Below are 14,392 nucleotides of genomic sequence, written 5' to 3'. Positions count from 1 at the left end.
TGGCTTGTTACGACAGTAACTCCCTCTTACCCTCGCAGCTTCTTTTATCGGTTGCGAGTTCGTAACCCGGATCACAGGCACATTTATAGCTGCCCAGAGTGTTGACACAGCGCTGTTCACATCCTCCATTGTCCGGCCGGGAGCATTCGTCCACCTCTGGGAAGAAGAGATGGCAAAGAATATCAGCACCAATTGTGACTGAGCAAAGCCCCCCTCCCCTTCGTGTACACACACACACAGCAGGGCTCGTTTCAACTCTGGTCGATGGTATAAAATGGGTGCCATTGGATCAGCTGCCCGTTCTACATCTCTCCCCATTGATTGACCACAATGGAAATAAACATGGGGAGAGATGTATAACAGGCGTCTCCTGCAACATCGCCCGTTTTACACTGTCACCCAAAGTCAAAAGGGAGCTTTAAACCAGGCTGGGGGTTCCCATGGGAACATCCCATAGCAGTGTAGTGATGACTAATGAGCCCCCCAGGGTGCCGTCACAGTGACAACAGGCCAGACAACTAACAGTATAACCCAGGTCTGATGGAAAGGCTGCATCCAAAATATAAACCTCGCTTTCCTTTTCAAATGCTGACTGAAGCACCCGGTATTTCCGGGGTTTTCCCGTTTTATTTCCCATTTGTTGATGCAGGCCGGCAATACCGGTGGCTATCACAGGCGGCCAAACACCTGGAAGCCAATTGACTGTCGTCACCAGTGCAGGAATTTCCCAGTTTCTCATCTATTTATGGAATGCTATGGGGGAATCTGAATTCCACACTAATTCCCTACGGGGAGATTTCAACCAGTAGAGCTGAGGCTAGAAACAGAATGGAATGAAAGACTGAACCTTAACCTTACTGTGTGTGTCACTCAGCATCAGTGCTTCAATGTTGTCATCACCACCAGGCCCAAACAGATTCCCCGATGCAAATGGTTCAAGGCTGACTGTACACATTCCATGGCACTGCCAAGTTCATCTTGCTCCCTGTTTCCCATGGATTATTCCTGAATCTAAAGTGAGTCAAGGCCATGATTCTCACCACATCAGGACATTGAGAAGTGGAACAGTTCACACATGGGAGCAGCTCAGGTCACTTTTCCCATTCCTTGCTTGCTCCCTCAATCCACACTGTCTGCCCACTATGGGGGTACAACTGGCTGCTCCACAGAGGCTATCCGCTGTTTGCACTGTTCCACGATCAGCTACAGTGTCACCGAACAACCCTCTCCCCCCCCCACTTCAAAATAAGGAGGAATAAACCAGCTCAGAACTGCATGGCCATCCACCTAACACGGAGAGTTACATGGAGATTTCAGGGAGACTCAGAGACTCAGAAGCCCAACAGTTTAAAGTGCGGAGGCACTCACACACACGGGGAGGATACGCCCAGCCGCACGGGGAGGATATCCAAACACTGGGGGAGGATATCCAAACACTGGGGGAGGATATCCAAACACTGGGGGAGAATATCCAAACACTGGGGGAGGATATACTCACACTGGGGGAGAATATACTCACACTGGGGGAGAATATACTCACACTGGGGGAGAATATACTCACACTGGGGGAGAATATACTCACACTGGGGGAGAATATACTCACACTGGGGGAGAATATACTCACACTGGGGGAGAATATACTCACACTGGGGGAGAATATACTCACACTGGGGGAGAATATACTCACACTGGGGGAGAATATACTCACACTGGGGGAGAATATCCTCACACTGGGGGAGAATATCCTCACACTGGGGGAGAATATACTCACACTGGGGGAGAATATACTCACACTGGGGGAGAATATACTCACACTGGGGGAGAATATACTCACACTGGGGGAGAATATACTCACACTGGGGGAGAATATACTCACACTGGGGGAGAATATACTCACACTGGGGGAGAATATACTCACACTGGGGGAGAATATACTCACACTGGGGGAGAATATACTCACACTGGGGGAGAATATACTCACACTGGGGGAGAATATACTCACACTGGGGGAGAATATACTCACACAGGGGAAGAATATACTCACACAGGGGAAGAATATACTCACACTGGGGGAGAATATACTCACACAGGGGGAGAATATACTCACACAGGGGAAGAATATACTCATTCAGGGGGAGAATATACTCACACAGGGGAAGAATATACTCATTCAGGGGGAGAATATACTCACACAGGGGGAGAATGCACACACACTCTGGGAGAAGAGAGCAGCTCAACCGTGCAGACAGTACTATAACGGAGATCCTATAAAGGTTTATATGGACTCATCATTACCTCTTGCCTTTTATATTCTATACCTCTTGTGATACAACCTAGAATTCCATTAGCTTTTTTTTAAATGGCCTCATCAACCTAAGGAGCTGCATTTAATGTCCTCTGAACCTGTAGCCCCCAAATCCCTCTGCCGTTCCACAGCACCAAGCTTACTTCCATTCAACCCATTCCCCTGTCTTATAAATATCCTTCCTCTGGCCGTCTAAACAATTATCTACACCTTCTATTTTGGTATCATCTGCAAATTTTGACACCACTCCCTCTGGGCCTATATCCAAATCATTGTTATACACAACGTACAGAAGTGGCCCCAGAACTGAACCCTGGGGGACACCGCTACCCACTTCCAACCACTCTGACCTTAACTCTTACTCTCTCTTTCCTCCCTTCTAAACAGTTTTTAATCCAGTTTGTTATCCTCTCCTGAATTCATTACCCCTTAATCTTCTCTAATAATCTCCTGTGGTACCTTGCCGAAAGCTTGCCCACAGTCCATGTACAAAACATCCACTGCATTCCCCCACCCATCACATCTGTTACATCCTCAAAGAATTCCATGCAGGTTTGTCAAGCACGATTGCCCCTTTTGAATTCCTTGCTGGCTATTTCTAACTATTTTCTCTTTATCAAAATCCGAGCTCATTTCATTCTTAATCTAAATTTCCCCCACTGTAGAAGTTAAGCTTCAAAAAAACCTGTGGAAAGAACTTTTGATTGAAGTTGCCTGAGCACAAATAAAAAGGAAAGTAAATTCCAAACAGGAATAGTTCCAGGACCATGAGAGGTGGTGAATAAGGACAGCACATGTCTTCTCTAGAAGCTTTTTAAATGAGTTACTGATCAGCAAACAATGAACTAATTTGCAGAATGGTCCCTGGACCCACCCTTGAAGAAGTTTGCAGAGAACCCTGCTTTGTTGATGGAGCCATCTGATACAAACTTCATCCACAATTTATTGGAGCTTGACTTGATATCATCAGGCTTGTCGTAACCACAGTAACGCCCAATCAGGGGGCTGTCGTCTGTGCTTCCATCTCGTACCTCCAGATAGTCGTACGCACAGCTGTCGTGTCTCTCAATCTGTGGGGAGAAAAGCGAGTCTTGGGACTTTGGCTGATTCTCAAGACACAACACACATACTGTGCACACAGGCACACCGCAAATAAACTATGCACACACCCACGCCATGCACACATCACTCGCAAATGCACTGTACGTGCAGCACATACTGTGCACACGCACACTGCAGATATGCATCATGTGCACATGACCCATGCGCATAACACAACCCTTGCACATGTGCACAGCCAATCACACGGTGCACACTCACACATGGCGCACAAAGCACAACATACTGTGCACGCCATGCACACGCAAAAACTGCGCGCACGCAAGATGCACATCTGTGGCCGTGTACAAAGCCAGCTGTGCACTAATCCTGACCAGGATTTAAAATGGCGAACAGTCATATTTGAGCAGCTGGCAACTAGAAACTGGGAGGGCGAGGTCAGAGAGTTCGAAGCAGTCCTTTACATTATGGGGTGAATTCCCTCAGGGCTTCTCCCATTGCAATGGGCTGTGTGACGGAAATCTTCTTCCATTATCAGTTCTCTGAGTTCAGCCAAAACAATGCAGTGAATTTTCCAGTCATCACAAATTACTGCTTGTTATCTCTCCTTCCATATTCGTGACAAGGGCTGGAAACACACAGAAACCTCCGTTATCTGCAGTGATGGGCAGGAAACAGCCCGCCCCACGATGCTGAATGGAAATGGGGGGATTACTGAGGGGCCCCACATTCTAGCGCATCAATACCCGAGGAACGAGAGTGAAGACTGAAGACACAATTATATTCATCAAGTAAAGGAGAGGAGAAAAACAAACAATAAGAGAAGCTTTGCAACGAGGCATGTTCTGGCATAAGATCAGTTTCAAAAATTGGAAAGTGGATAATGGAGGGTTCAAGTCCCACTTCAGAGACTCGAGCTCACAATCGAGGCTGACACTCTCGGTGCGGTACCGAGGGAGTGCTGCGCTATCAGACGAGCCGTCTTTCGGATGAGTTGTTAAACCAAGGCCCCGTCTGCCCTCTCATATGGATGTAAAAGATTCCATGGCACTATTTCGAAGAAGAGCAGGGGAGTTCTACTGGGGCCAATATTCCACCTTCAACCATCACCATTAAAACACCACTAACTGGTCATTTATCTCATTGCTGTTTGTGGGACCTTGCTGTGCGTAAATCGGCTGCCGCGTTTCCCTACATTAAAATGCTTCAAAAGTATTTCAGTGGCTGTAAAGCGCTTTGGGACGTCCTGAGGACGTGAAAGACGCTATAGAAATACATGTCTAAACCTGGAGCAAAAATGGGGGAAAAAAGTGAACCTTGTAGAAATTGGACCGAGGTTCTCAGAGTTAAAATTGATTCTGAAATAGGATGTAACCTCACTGCTAAACTTGCCCTCTTCGACTTTAGTCATGGGATTAATATAGCCCTAGGTTCAAACCTGAAGAATGGCCAGTTGGCCATGATGGGCTGGCACTCAAGGAACTGGATCCCAGCAGGATTCAGTGTCTCGGGGAAGGGACCCGAGATCTGCTGTGGTAACATCTGACCGGGCACAGTGGCAGGAGATCGGTTGTGATGCATATATCCTGTGACCCTCTATATCATCCCGTCAAGTCCCTCAAAGTTGCAATAATAAAAAAAAAGACTTGAAGGCAGGGAAAATGCCAATTTCTGGGCAGATCTGAGCGACAGCTAAATCACTTGCCATTTCTGACCTCCTTGCCTTAATTCTGCTGATGGCAGGTTGTGAGACTCGTGTCCTGAGCACAATAACCTAACTCTGAAAGGTGAATATTACCTCAAATGACTGAAACGTTAGTCCCACATGGAAACTGTCGGAGACTCTTATCCTCCAGATGCAGACTTTCGACGGCCTGTAGTCATCGGGATAATTTGGAGACTGTATCTGCCCGAGGTCCTTGGAGATATCCCCTCCACAGATGGCTGAAGTTTAAACAAAAGGAAACTTAATAAACTGAACACAATTTCTGGTAAAATTGATAATTACAGGATCCAGGCTTACCGGAGAGATAAAATCTTGACAGGGTAGATGCTGAGACTGTTTCCCCTGGCTGGAGAGTCTAGAACTAGAGGTCATAGTCTCAGGATATGGGGTCGGCCATTTAGGACTGAGATGAGGAGGAATTTCTTCACTCAGAGGGCTGTGAATCTTTGGAATTCTCTGCCCCAGAGGGCTGTGGATGCTGAGTCGTTGAGTATATTCAAGGCTGAGATCGATAGATTTTTGGACTCTAGGGGAATCAAGGGATATGGGGATCGGGCGGGAAAGTGGAGTTGAGGTCAAAGATCAGTCATGATCTTATTGAATGGCGGAGCAGGCTCGAGAGGCCGTATGCCCTACTCTTGCTCCTATTTCTGATGTTCTTACAAGGAGTGAACCCTGAGTGACATACGAGCAATGTAGGGTTAAACTCCATTGGGTTGAAAGCAGTGCCCCAGCCAGGATTCCTGCCTCTGATTGATCCTAAAACTCCTCCTGCAAAGTGTGTATGGGTGATGTTGGATGAAGATAGGACTGGGCTTGGTTGTGATACCCCCACAGTAGAAGAGCCCGCAAACACTGTCGCGGCTCAGACATGAAGAATGGAGACTTTGGTGAGGTGCCAGAAAGTTGTTGATGCTGAGGTCAGCACCTTTGGGAAAACAGGGAGGAAAGTGGAGGAATGTCCAGAGCCAGAGGAAAGAATTGCTGCGTTGACCCAGAGCGGAATGGAGAGCACATATTCCAGGGTCAATCGCTCGCCAACTCAAAGCAACATCAGACAGCCCGCCACAAGTACCCTCTCCACCTTTTCCACCGGCTCGCGGGCTTCCCCGATTTCACTGATGCTCCGCAGTGGGGGCCCCGCACCAGAGACTGGGGGAAATCAGGAGCAGGGGTGCAACCACTGAAGGGAGGTATGTCCCACCGCCCAGCTTTTGGGCATGGCTTATCCCTCCTTTTTCTCTGCTTCAAATGTTGAAATTGTCCCAATACCTCTCCCCCAATTCTATTGATGTACACCTGGTGGTTTTCCCTTTGTTCAAGGAGGAGCTGGACTGACTCTAGTTGTCACCAATGGGGAAATATGATCCCACATTATATTTCCAAACAGAGATTTATTTCAATTTCTTTTCTTTCCTTAAAATCAAAAGTCCTTAAATGTCTCTGAGCGTTGGATAGCTCAGTCAGTTGAGCATTGGACTCAGAGCAAAAGGTCGTGGGTTTCCAACCCGAGCAGGGGTCACTCAACCTTTCACCTTGCAGGGTGGATGAAATGAGGACCACATGCTCGGACATGGGGGAAGAGTAGGAGGCTGCAGGGATTGTGCACAGTTTTTATCACACTGACTGTCCTTGGACACTCCTGGCTATTTGCCAATGGAAACAGGGTCAGCGCTGCACACAACAGGGACTGACTTCATGTGAATTCTCTCTCGCACCGTCTCCTCTCTTCTAAATGTTCCCAGGCCTTCAAATACCCCAATTAACAGGGGAAAATAAAACCAAGCATAAAGTAGCTTTTTAAATCTTGTAGTTTTAAAAAAAACAGCTCTCTTTTACAAGACTGAGGAAAGAACACAGCAACAAAGTAATAATTAAACCCTTTGGAAAATTCCAGGATGTTCCATTATTTCCCACGATTTTGTACCACACACACATTCCGACCCCATCTGGCATTGAGCTACTCGGACTGCACAGAAAATAAAAGTCCTGGTGATTTTCTTTTTGTGTGTGACACTAGTTTGAGCTGTGCGACAAGTATCGCAGTGCTGCCTGATACTCCCCTCTTATCCCCGCCTTAAAGAACCCTCTCCGCATCGCAATCCCAGGCTCCTCAATGCTAGATGTTTATTTTCATTTACAATTTTAAAAAAACACTCCGATCTTTGCTTTTCCTCCCTATTTAGATGTTATTTAAATGGCTGCATCATATTTCAAGGCTAGGTTGCAGGATCCAAGGAGACATTGAAACCTTTCACTGGACAGTACTAAACATGTGGCCAGCCGTTACTGAGGGAGACTCTGTGAGACCCCTGTTGAGTTTATTTTCCTGCAGTTGCCAATGTGAGCTAGAGTCAGTGTGAGCATAAACGTGATTTCCCGTCTGTGATTTGATATAGTAGAGTTTTTAAAATGTATTCCCCCCACCCACTGCTGACTTGTGCTGAGGTTCAGGTCCAGGGTCTCTGTATTTAGACCGTGTGACCAGGCTTGATGTGTGGGTCCAGACAGTAAACCTCAGCAAGTGTGAACCTGCAGTGCACTGTAAAACGGGCAGTGCTGTGTTCATGGTGGCATTGCAATCGTTGTTCTAGTGACACGAGTGGACTGTATATAATAACAAAACAATCACATGCTCCTGCTCACATGGAGGGCAACAAATGAACTTCATGTTTAGGAAGGGGAAAATGCAATTGGGCCCAAGAAGCCAGTTTGGCCTCAGCCCCACCTACCCACCTTCTCACCAGATCCCTCAATCGCCTCTCGCTCAACACCCCACTGACACTGTCTGCTTCAATGTCCTTCCCAGTATCTTACTCCACAACTCCATCACCTTTCGGCTAAAAAAGTTGTAGCTGGATAAAAAAGGAGTTTATTATTTCCAATAGGACTATTTTTAACAATCTGTATGAACCTGAAAAGCAAATTGATGGACTGTATTCCTCAGTCCATCACTTTGTCTCCTGTGATTGAGTTTAAAAACAGGAGTAGCCTGGGAACTTGCTAGACTGTGTAAATTCCTGTCCCGCAGTGACCTCATGAAGTTACGCTCAACTAACATCTGCAATGGGGTGTGTTGCTCACAGCCTTGAGCCTCCAGAGGGAACCCCAATCCCTGCTCAGGATATCAGTGGATTGGAATTTCACGCCGTCACTGGGGGTAAATCCCATTCCTGGGATCAGACAAGAGCAGGAGAGGGCAGGGGGCACCAGCTGATGGCATCGATATCTGCTATTCTAACTTTTAGGAGCTTTTCAAATCAACACAGCTGCCCATTAAACTGGTAGGAATGGGCTCACACCGGCAGGGAGAGCAAAATAGCAAAACGCCAGCAACCTTTAGGAACATAGGATCAGGTGTAGGCCATTCAGCCCCTTGAGCCTGTCCTGCCATTCAATTAGAATCTGTATCCTAACTCCATCTACCCATCTTGGTTCCGTAACCCTTAATATCCTTGCCTAACAAAAATCTATCGATCTCAGTTTTGAAAGCTCCAATTGACCCCCAGCCTCAACAGCTTTTTGGGGGAGAGAGTTCCAGATTTCCACTCCCCTTTGTGTGAAGAAGTGCTTCCCGACATCACCCCTGAACGGCCCGGCTCTAATTTTAAGATTAAGCCCCCTTGTTCTGGACTCCCCCCACCAGAGGAAATAGCTTCTCTATCTACCCTATCAAATCCTTTAATCATCTTAAACACCTCAATTAGATCACCCCTTAATCTTCCACGCTCGAAGGAATACAAGCCTCGTCTATACATTGCCTCTGGAGGTGAGGCAAGTCCCACTCCCCTCTCAGTCCCACAAAAAGCTGCCTCATTTACATCAGAGCACCATTAATAGGCAGGGCTGTGACATGAACAGGGAATAAACCCTTTCCCTCAAGGAATTTCCACTCTGCGCACTGATTTACCTTCATAGACTGCAGAGAATCCTTTGCCAACCCAGCTGCTGCTGCTGCGGAACTCGATCCACAGCCGAGAGTCTGTCGAGATGAGGGAAGGTGGGACTTTATCACCACAAAATCTACCTGGAGAAATACATCAGATCAGAGACAAGATTAACCTCGGCACATGAACACTGATCAGGCTGTTACTGTATCAGTTCCCTCCCCCCGACCAAAAAAAAAAACCTTTTACTTGATAGAGTCCTCAGCATTTCTCAATGATTTCACCAGTTGCTAGTTTGTGTTGATTCAGTGTGGCAAAAATTGCTGAGAACAGATTAACTGGTCATTCTGTACTTAAAATAGATAAGTCACCCGGTCCGGATGGGATGTATCCTCGGTTGCTGAGGGAAGTAAGGGTGGAAATTGCGGAGGTACTGGCCATAATCTTCCAAACATCCATAGATACTGGGGTGGTGTCAGTGGACTGGAGAATTGCAAATGTTACACCCTTGTTCAAAAAAGGGTGTAAGGATAAACCCAGCAACTACAGGCCAGTCAGTTTAACGTCAGTGGTGGGGAAACTTTTAGAAACGATAATCCGGGACAGAATTAACAGTCACTTGGGCAAGGGTGGATTGATTAGGAAAAGCCAGCACGGATTTGTTAAAGGCAAATCGTGTTTAACTAACTGATAGAGTTTTTTGTTGAGGTAACAGAGAGGGTAGATGAGGGTAATGCAGCTGACGTAGTGTATTTGGATTTTCAAAAGGCGTTTGATAAAGTGCCACACAGGAGGCTTATCATCAAGATTGCGGCCCACAGAATAAAGGGGGCAGTAGCAACATGGATACAGAACTGGCTAAGGGACAGGGACAGAGAGTAGTGGTGAACGGTTGTTTTTCGGACTGGAGGGAGGTGTACAGTGGTGTTCCCCAGGGGTTAGTGCTGGGACCACTGCTTTACTTGATATATATTCATGACTTGGACTTGGGCACAATTTCAAAATTTGCAGATAACACAAAACTTGGAAGTGTGGTGAACAGTGAGGAGGATAGTGATAGACTTCAAGAGGATATAGACAGGCTGGTGGCATGGGCGGACACGTGGCAGATGAAATTTAACACAGAAAAATGCGAAGTGATACATTTCGGTAGGAAGAATGAGGAGAGGCAATATATAAACTAGAGGGCACAATTCTAAAAGGGGTACAGGAAGAGAGAGATCCGGGGGTATACATGTACAAATCGTTGAAGGTGGCAGGGCAGGTTGAGAAAGCGGTTAAAAAAGCATACAGGATCCTGGGCTTTATAAATAGAGGCATAGAGTACAAAAGTAAGGAAGTTATGAGGAACCTTTATAAAACACTGGTTCGGCCACAACTGTGTCCAGTTCTGGGCATCGCACTTCAGGAAAGATGTGAAGGACTTAGAGAGGGCGCTGAAAAGATTTACTAGAATGATTCCAGGGATGAGGGACTTTAGTTATGTGGATAGACTGGGGAAGCTGGGGTTGTTCTCCTTGGAACAGAGACAGTTGCGAGGAGATTTGATCGAGGTATTCAAAATCATGAAGGGTCCAGGCAGAGTAGATAGAGAGAAACTGTTCCCATTGGTGGAAGGGTCAAGAACCAGAGGACACAGATTTAAGGTGATTGGCAAAAGAACCAAAGGTGACATGAGGAAAAACTTTTTTACACAGCGAGTGGTTAGGATCTGGAATGTACTGCCCAAGGGGGTGGTGGAGGCAGATTCAATCATGGCTTTCAAAAGGGAACTGGATAAGTACTTGAAAGGAAAAAATTTGCAGGGCTACGGGGATAGGGCGGGGGAGTGGGACTGGCTGGATTGCTCTTACATGGAGCCGGCACGGACTTGATGGGCCAAACGGCCTCCTCCCATGCTGTAACCATTCTATGTTTCTATGATTCATTCATCTCATTGCTGTTTGCGGGATCGTACTATGTGCGGGATCGCGCTGTGTAGGGGATTGCGCTGTTTGTTGGATCGCACTATGTGCGGGATCGCGCTGTGGGCAGGATCGTGCTGCGTACGGGATTGCGCTGTGTGCGGGATCGCATGTGGGTGGGATCGCACTGTTTGTTCGATCGCGTGTGGGCGGGATTGCGCTGTTAGTTGGATCGCACTATGTGCGGGATCGCACTATGTGTAGGATTGCGCTGTTTGTTGGATCGTGCTGTTTGTTGGATCGTGCTGTGTACGGGATTGCGCTGTTTGTTGGATCGCATATGGGCGGGATCGCGCTGTTTGTTGCATCGCACTATGTGTGGGATCGCACTATGTGCAGGATTGCGCTGTTTGTTGGATCGCGTGTGGGCGGGATCGCACTATGTGCAGGATCGCGCTGTGGACGGGATCCCGCTGTGGACGGGATCGCGCTGTGGACGGGATCGCGCTGTGGACGGGATCGCGCTGTGGGCGGGATCGCGTGTGGGCGGGATCGCACTGTTTGTTCGATCGCGTGTGGGCGGGATTGCGCTGTTAGTTGGATCGCACTATGTGCGGGATCGCACTATGTGCAGGATTGCGCTGTTTGTTGGATCGCGCTGGGGGCGGGATCGTGCTGTGTACGGGATTGCGCTGTTTGTTGGATCGCACTATGTGCAGGATTGCGCTGTTTGTTGGATCGCGCTGGGGGCGGGATTGCGCTGATTGTTGGATCGCGTGTGGGCGGGATTACGCTGTGGGCGGGATTACGCTGTTTGTTGGATCGTGCTGTGGGCGGGATTACGCAGTGGGCGGGATCGTGCTGTTTGTTGGATTGCGCTGTGGGCGGGATCGTGCTGTTTGTTGGATCGCGCTCTGTGCAGGATCGCACTGTGTGTTGGATCGCGCTATGTGCGGGATCGCGCTCTTTGTTGGATCGCGCTGTGGGTGGGATCGCACTGTTTGTTCGATCGCGTGTGGGCGGGATTGCGCTGTTAGTTGGATCGCACTATGTGCGGGATCGCACTATGTGTAGGATTGCGCTGTTTGTTGGATAGTGCTGTTTGTTGGATCGTGCTGTGTACGGGATTGCGCTGTTTGTTGGATCGCATATGGGCGGGATCGCGCTGTTTGTTGCATCGCACTATGTGTGGGATCGCACTATGTGCAGGATTGCGCTGTTTGTTGGATCGCGTGTGGGCGGGATCGCACTATGTGCAGGATCGCGCTGTGGACGGGATCGCGCTGTGGACGGGATCGCGCTGTGGGCGGGATCGCGCTGTGGGCGGGATCGCGTGTGGGCGGGATCGCGTGTGGGCGGGATCGCGTGTGGGCGGGATCGCACTGTTTGTTCGATCGCGTGTGGGCGGGATTGCGCTGTTAGTTGGATCGCACTATGTGCGGGATCGCACTATGTGCAGGATTGCGCTGTTTGTTGGATCGCGCTGGGGGCGGGATCGTGCTGTGTACGGGATTGCGCTGTTTGTTGGATCGCACTATGTGCAGGATTGCGCTGTTTGTTGGATCGCGCTGGGGGCGGGATTGCGCTGATTGTTGGATCGCGTGTGGGCGGGATTGCGCTTATCGTTGGATCGCGTGTGGGCGGGATCGCGCTGATCGTTGGATCGCATATGGGCGGGATCGCACTATGTGCAGGATTGCGCTGTTTGTTGGATCTCGCTGTGGGCGGAATCGTGCTGTTTGTTGGATCGTGCTGTGTACGGGATTGCGCTGTTTGTTGGATTGCGCTGTGGGCGGAATCGCGCTGTTTGTTGGATCGCGCTGTGGGCGGGATTACGCTGTTTGTTGGATCGCGCTGTGGGCGGAATCGCGCTGTTTGTTGGATCGCGCTGTGGGCGGAATCGCGCTGTTTGTTGGATCGCGCTGTGGGCGGAATCGCGCTGTTTGTTGGATTGCGCTGTGGGCGGGATCGTGCTGTTTGTTGGATTGCGCTGTGGGCGGGATCGTCCTGTTTGTTGGATTGCGCTGTGGTCGGGATTACGCTGTTTGTTGGATCGCGCTGTGGGCGGGATTACGCTGTTTGTTGGATCGCGCTGTGGGCGGGATGACGCTGTTTGTTGGATCGCGCTGTGGGCGGGGTCGCGCTGTTTGTTGGATCGCACTGTGGGCAGAATCGCGCTGTTTGTTGGATCGCGCTATGTGCGGGATCGCGCTCTTTGTTGGATCGCGCTGTGGGTGGGATCGCGCTGTGGGTGGGATCGCGCTGTGGGTGGGATCGTGCTGTTTGTTCGATCGCGTGTGGGCGGGATTGCGCTGTTAGTTGGATCGCACTATGTGCGGGATCGCACTATGTGTAGGATTGCGCTGTTTGTTGGATCGTGCTGTGGGTGGGATCGTGCTGTGTACGGGATTGCGCTGTTTGTTGGATCGCGCTGGGGGCGGGATTGCGCTGATTGTTGGATCGTGCTGTGGGCGGGATCGCGCTTATCGTTGGATCGCGTGTGGGCGGGATCGCGCTGTTTGTTGGATCGCGCTGTGGGCGGGATTACGCTGTTTGTTGGATCGCGCTGTGGGCGGAATCGCGCTGTTTGTTGGATCGCGCTGTGGGCGGAATCGCGCTGTTTGTTGGATTGCGCTGTGGGCGGGATCGTGCTGTTTGTTGGATTGCGCTGTGGGCGGGATTACGCTGTTTGTTGGATCGTGCTGTGGGCGGGATTACGCTGTTTGTTGGATCGCGCTGTGGGCGGGATGACGCTGTTTGTTGGATCGCGCTGTGGGCGGGGTCGCGCTGTTTGTTGGATCGCACTGTGGGCAGAATCGCGCTGTTTGTTGGATCGCGCTATGTGCGGGATCGCGCTCTTTGTTGGATCGCGCTGTGGGTGGGATCGCGCTGTGGGTGGGATCGCGCTGTGGGTGGGATCGTGCTGTTTGTTCGATCGCGTGTGGGCGGGATTGCGCTGTTAGTTGGATCGCACTATGTGCGGGATCGCACTATGTGTAGGATTGCGCTGTTTGTTGGATCGTGCTGTGGGTGGGATCGTGCTGTGTACGGGATTGCGCTGTTTGTTGGATCGCGCTGGGGGCGGGATTGCGCTGATTGTTGGATCGTGCTGTGGGCGGGATCGCGCTTATCGTTGGATCGCGTGTGGGCGGGATCGCGCTGTTTGTTGGATCGCGCTGTGGGCGGGATTACGCTGTTTGTTGGATCGCGCTGTGGGCGGAATCGCGCTGTTTGTTGGATCGCGCTGTGGGCGGAATCGCGCTGTTTGTTGGATTGCGCTGTGGGCGGGATCGTGCTGTTTGTTGGATTGCGCTGTGGGCGGGATCGTGCTGTTTGTTGGATTGCGCTGTGGGCGGGATTACGCTGTTTGTTGGATCGTGCTGTGGGCGGGATTACGCTGTTTGTTGGATCGCGCTGTGGGCGGGGTCGCGCTGTTTGTTGGATCGCGCTGTGGGCGGAATCGCGCTGTTTGTTGGATCGCGCTATGTGCGGGATCGCGCTCTTTGTTGGA

General features: G+C 49.8%; 1 protein-coding gene across 1 annotated transcript in view; it reads right to left on the bottom strand.

Moving 5' to 3' along the window:
• The window catches only part of bmp1a (bone morphogenetic protein 1a), a 177,218-nt gene that overhangs the window by 24,626 nt on the left and 138,200 nt on the right, over positions 1 to 14,392 (bottom strand). Inside the window, exons 11-14 of the mRNA XM_068001368.1 lie at positions 9,001 to 9,117; positions 5,163 to 5,308; positions 3,180 to 3,375; positions 31 to 156 (exon numbers count right to left, since the gene is read on the bottom strand). Coding sequence (XP_067857469.1) covers positions 31 to 156; positions 3,180 to 3,375; positions 5,163 to 5,308; positions 9,001 to 9,117 — 585 coding nt within the window. The remainder of the gene's footprint in view (positions 1 to 30; positions 157 to 3,179; positions 3,376 to 5,162; positions 5,309 to 9,000; positions 9,118 to 14,392) is intronic.

The sequence above is a fragment of the Heptranchias perlo genome, chromosome 20, assembly GCF_035084215.1.
Source record: "Heptranchias perlo isolate sHepPer1 chromosome 20, sHepPer1.hap1, whole genome shotgun sequence".
NCBI classification, from domain to species: domain Eukaryota; kingdom Metazoa; phylum Chordata; class Chondrichthyes; order Hexanchiformes; family Hexanchidae; genus Heptranchias; species Heptranchias perlo.
This window is presented reverse-complemented; position numbering and strand designations above follow the sequence as displayed.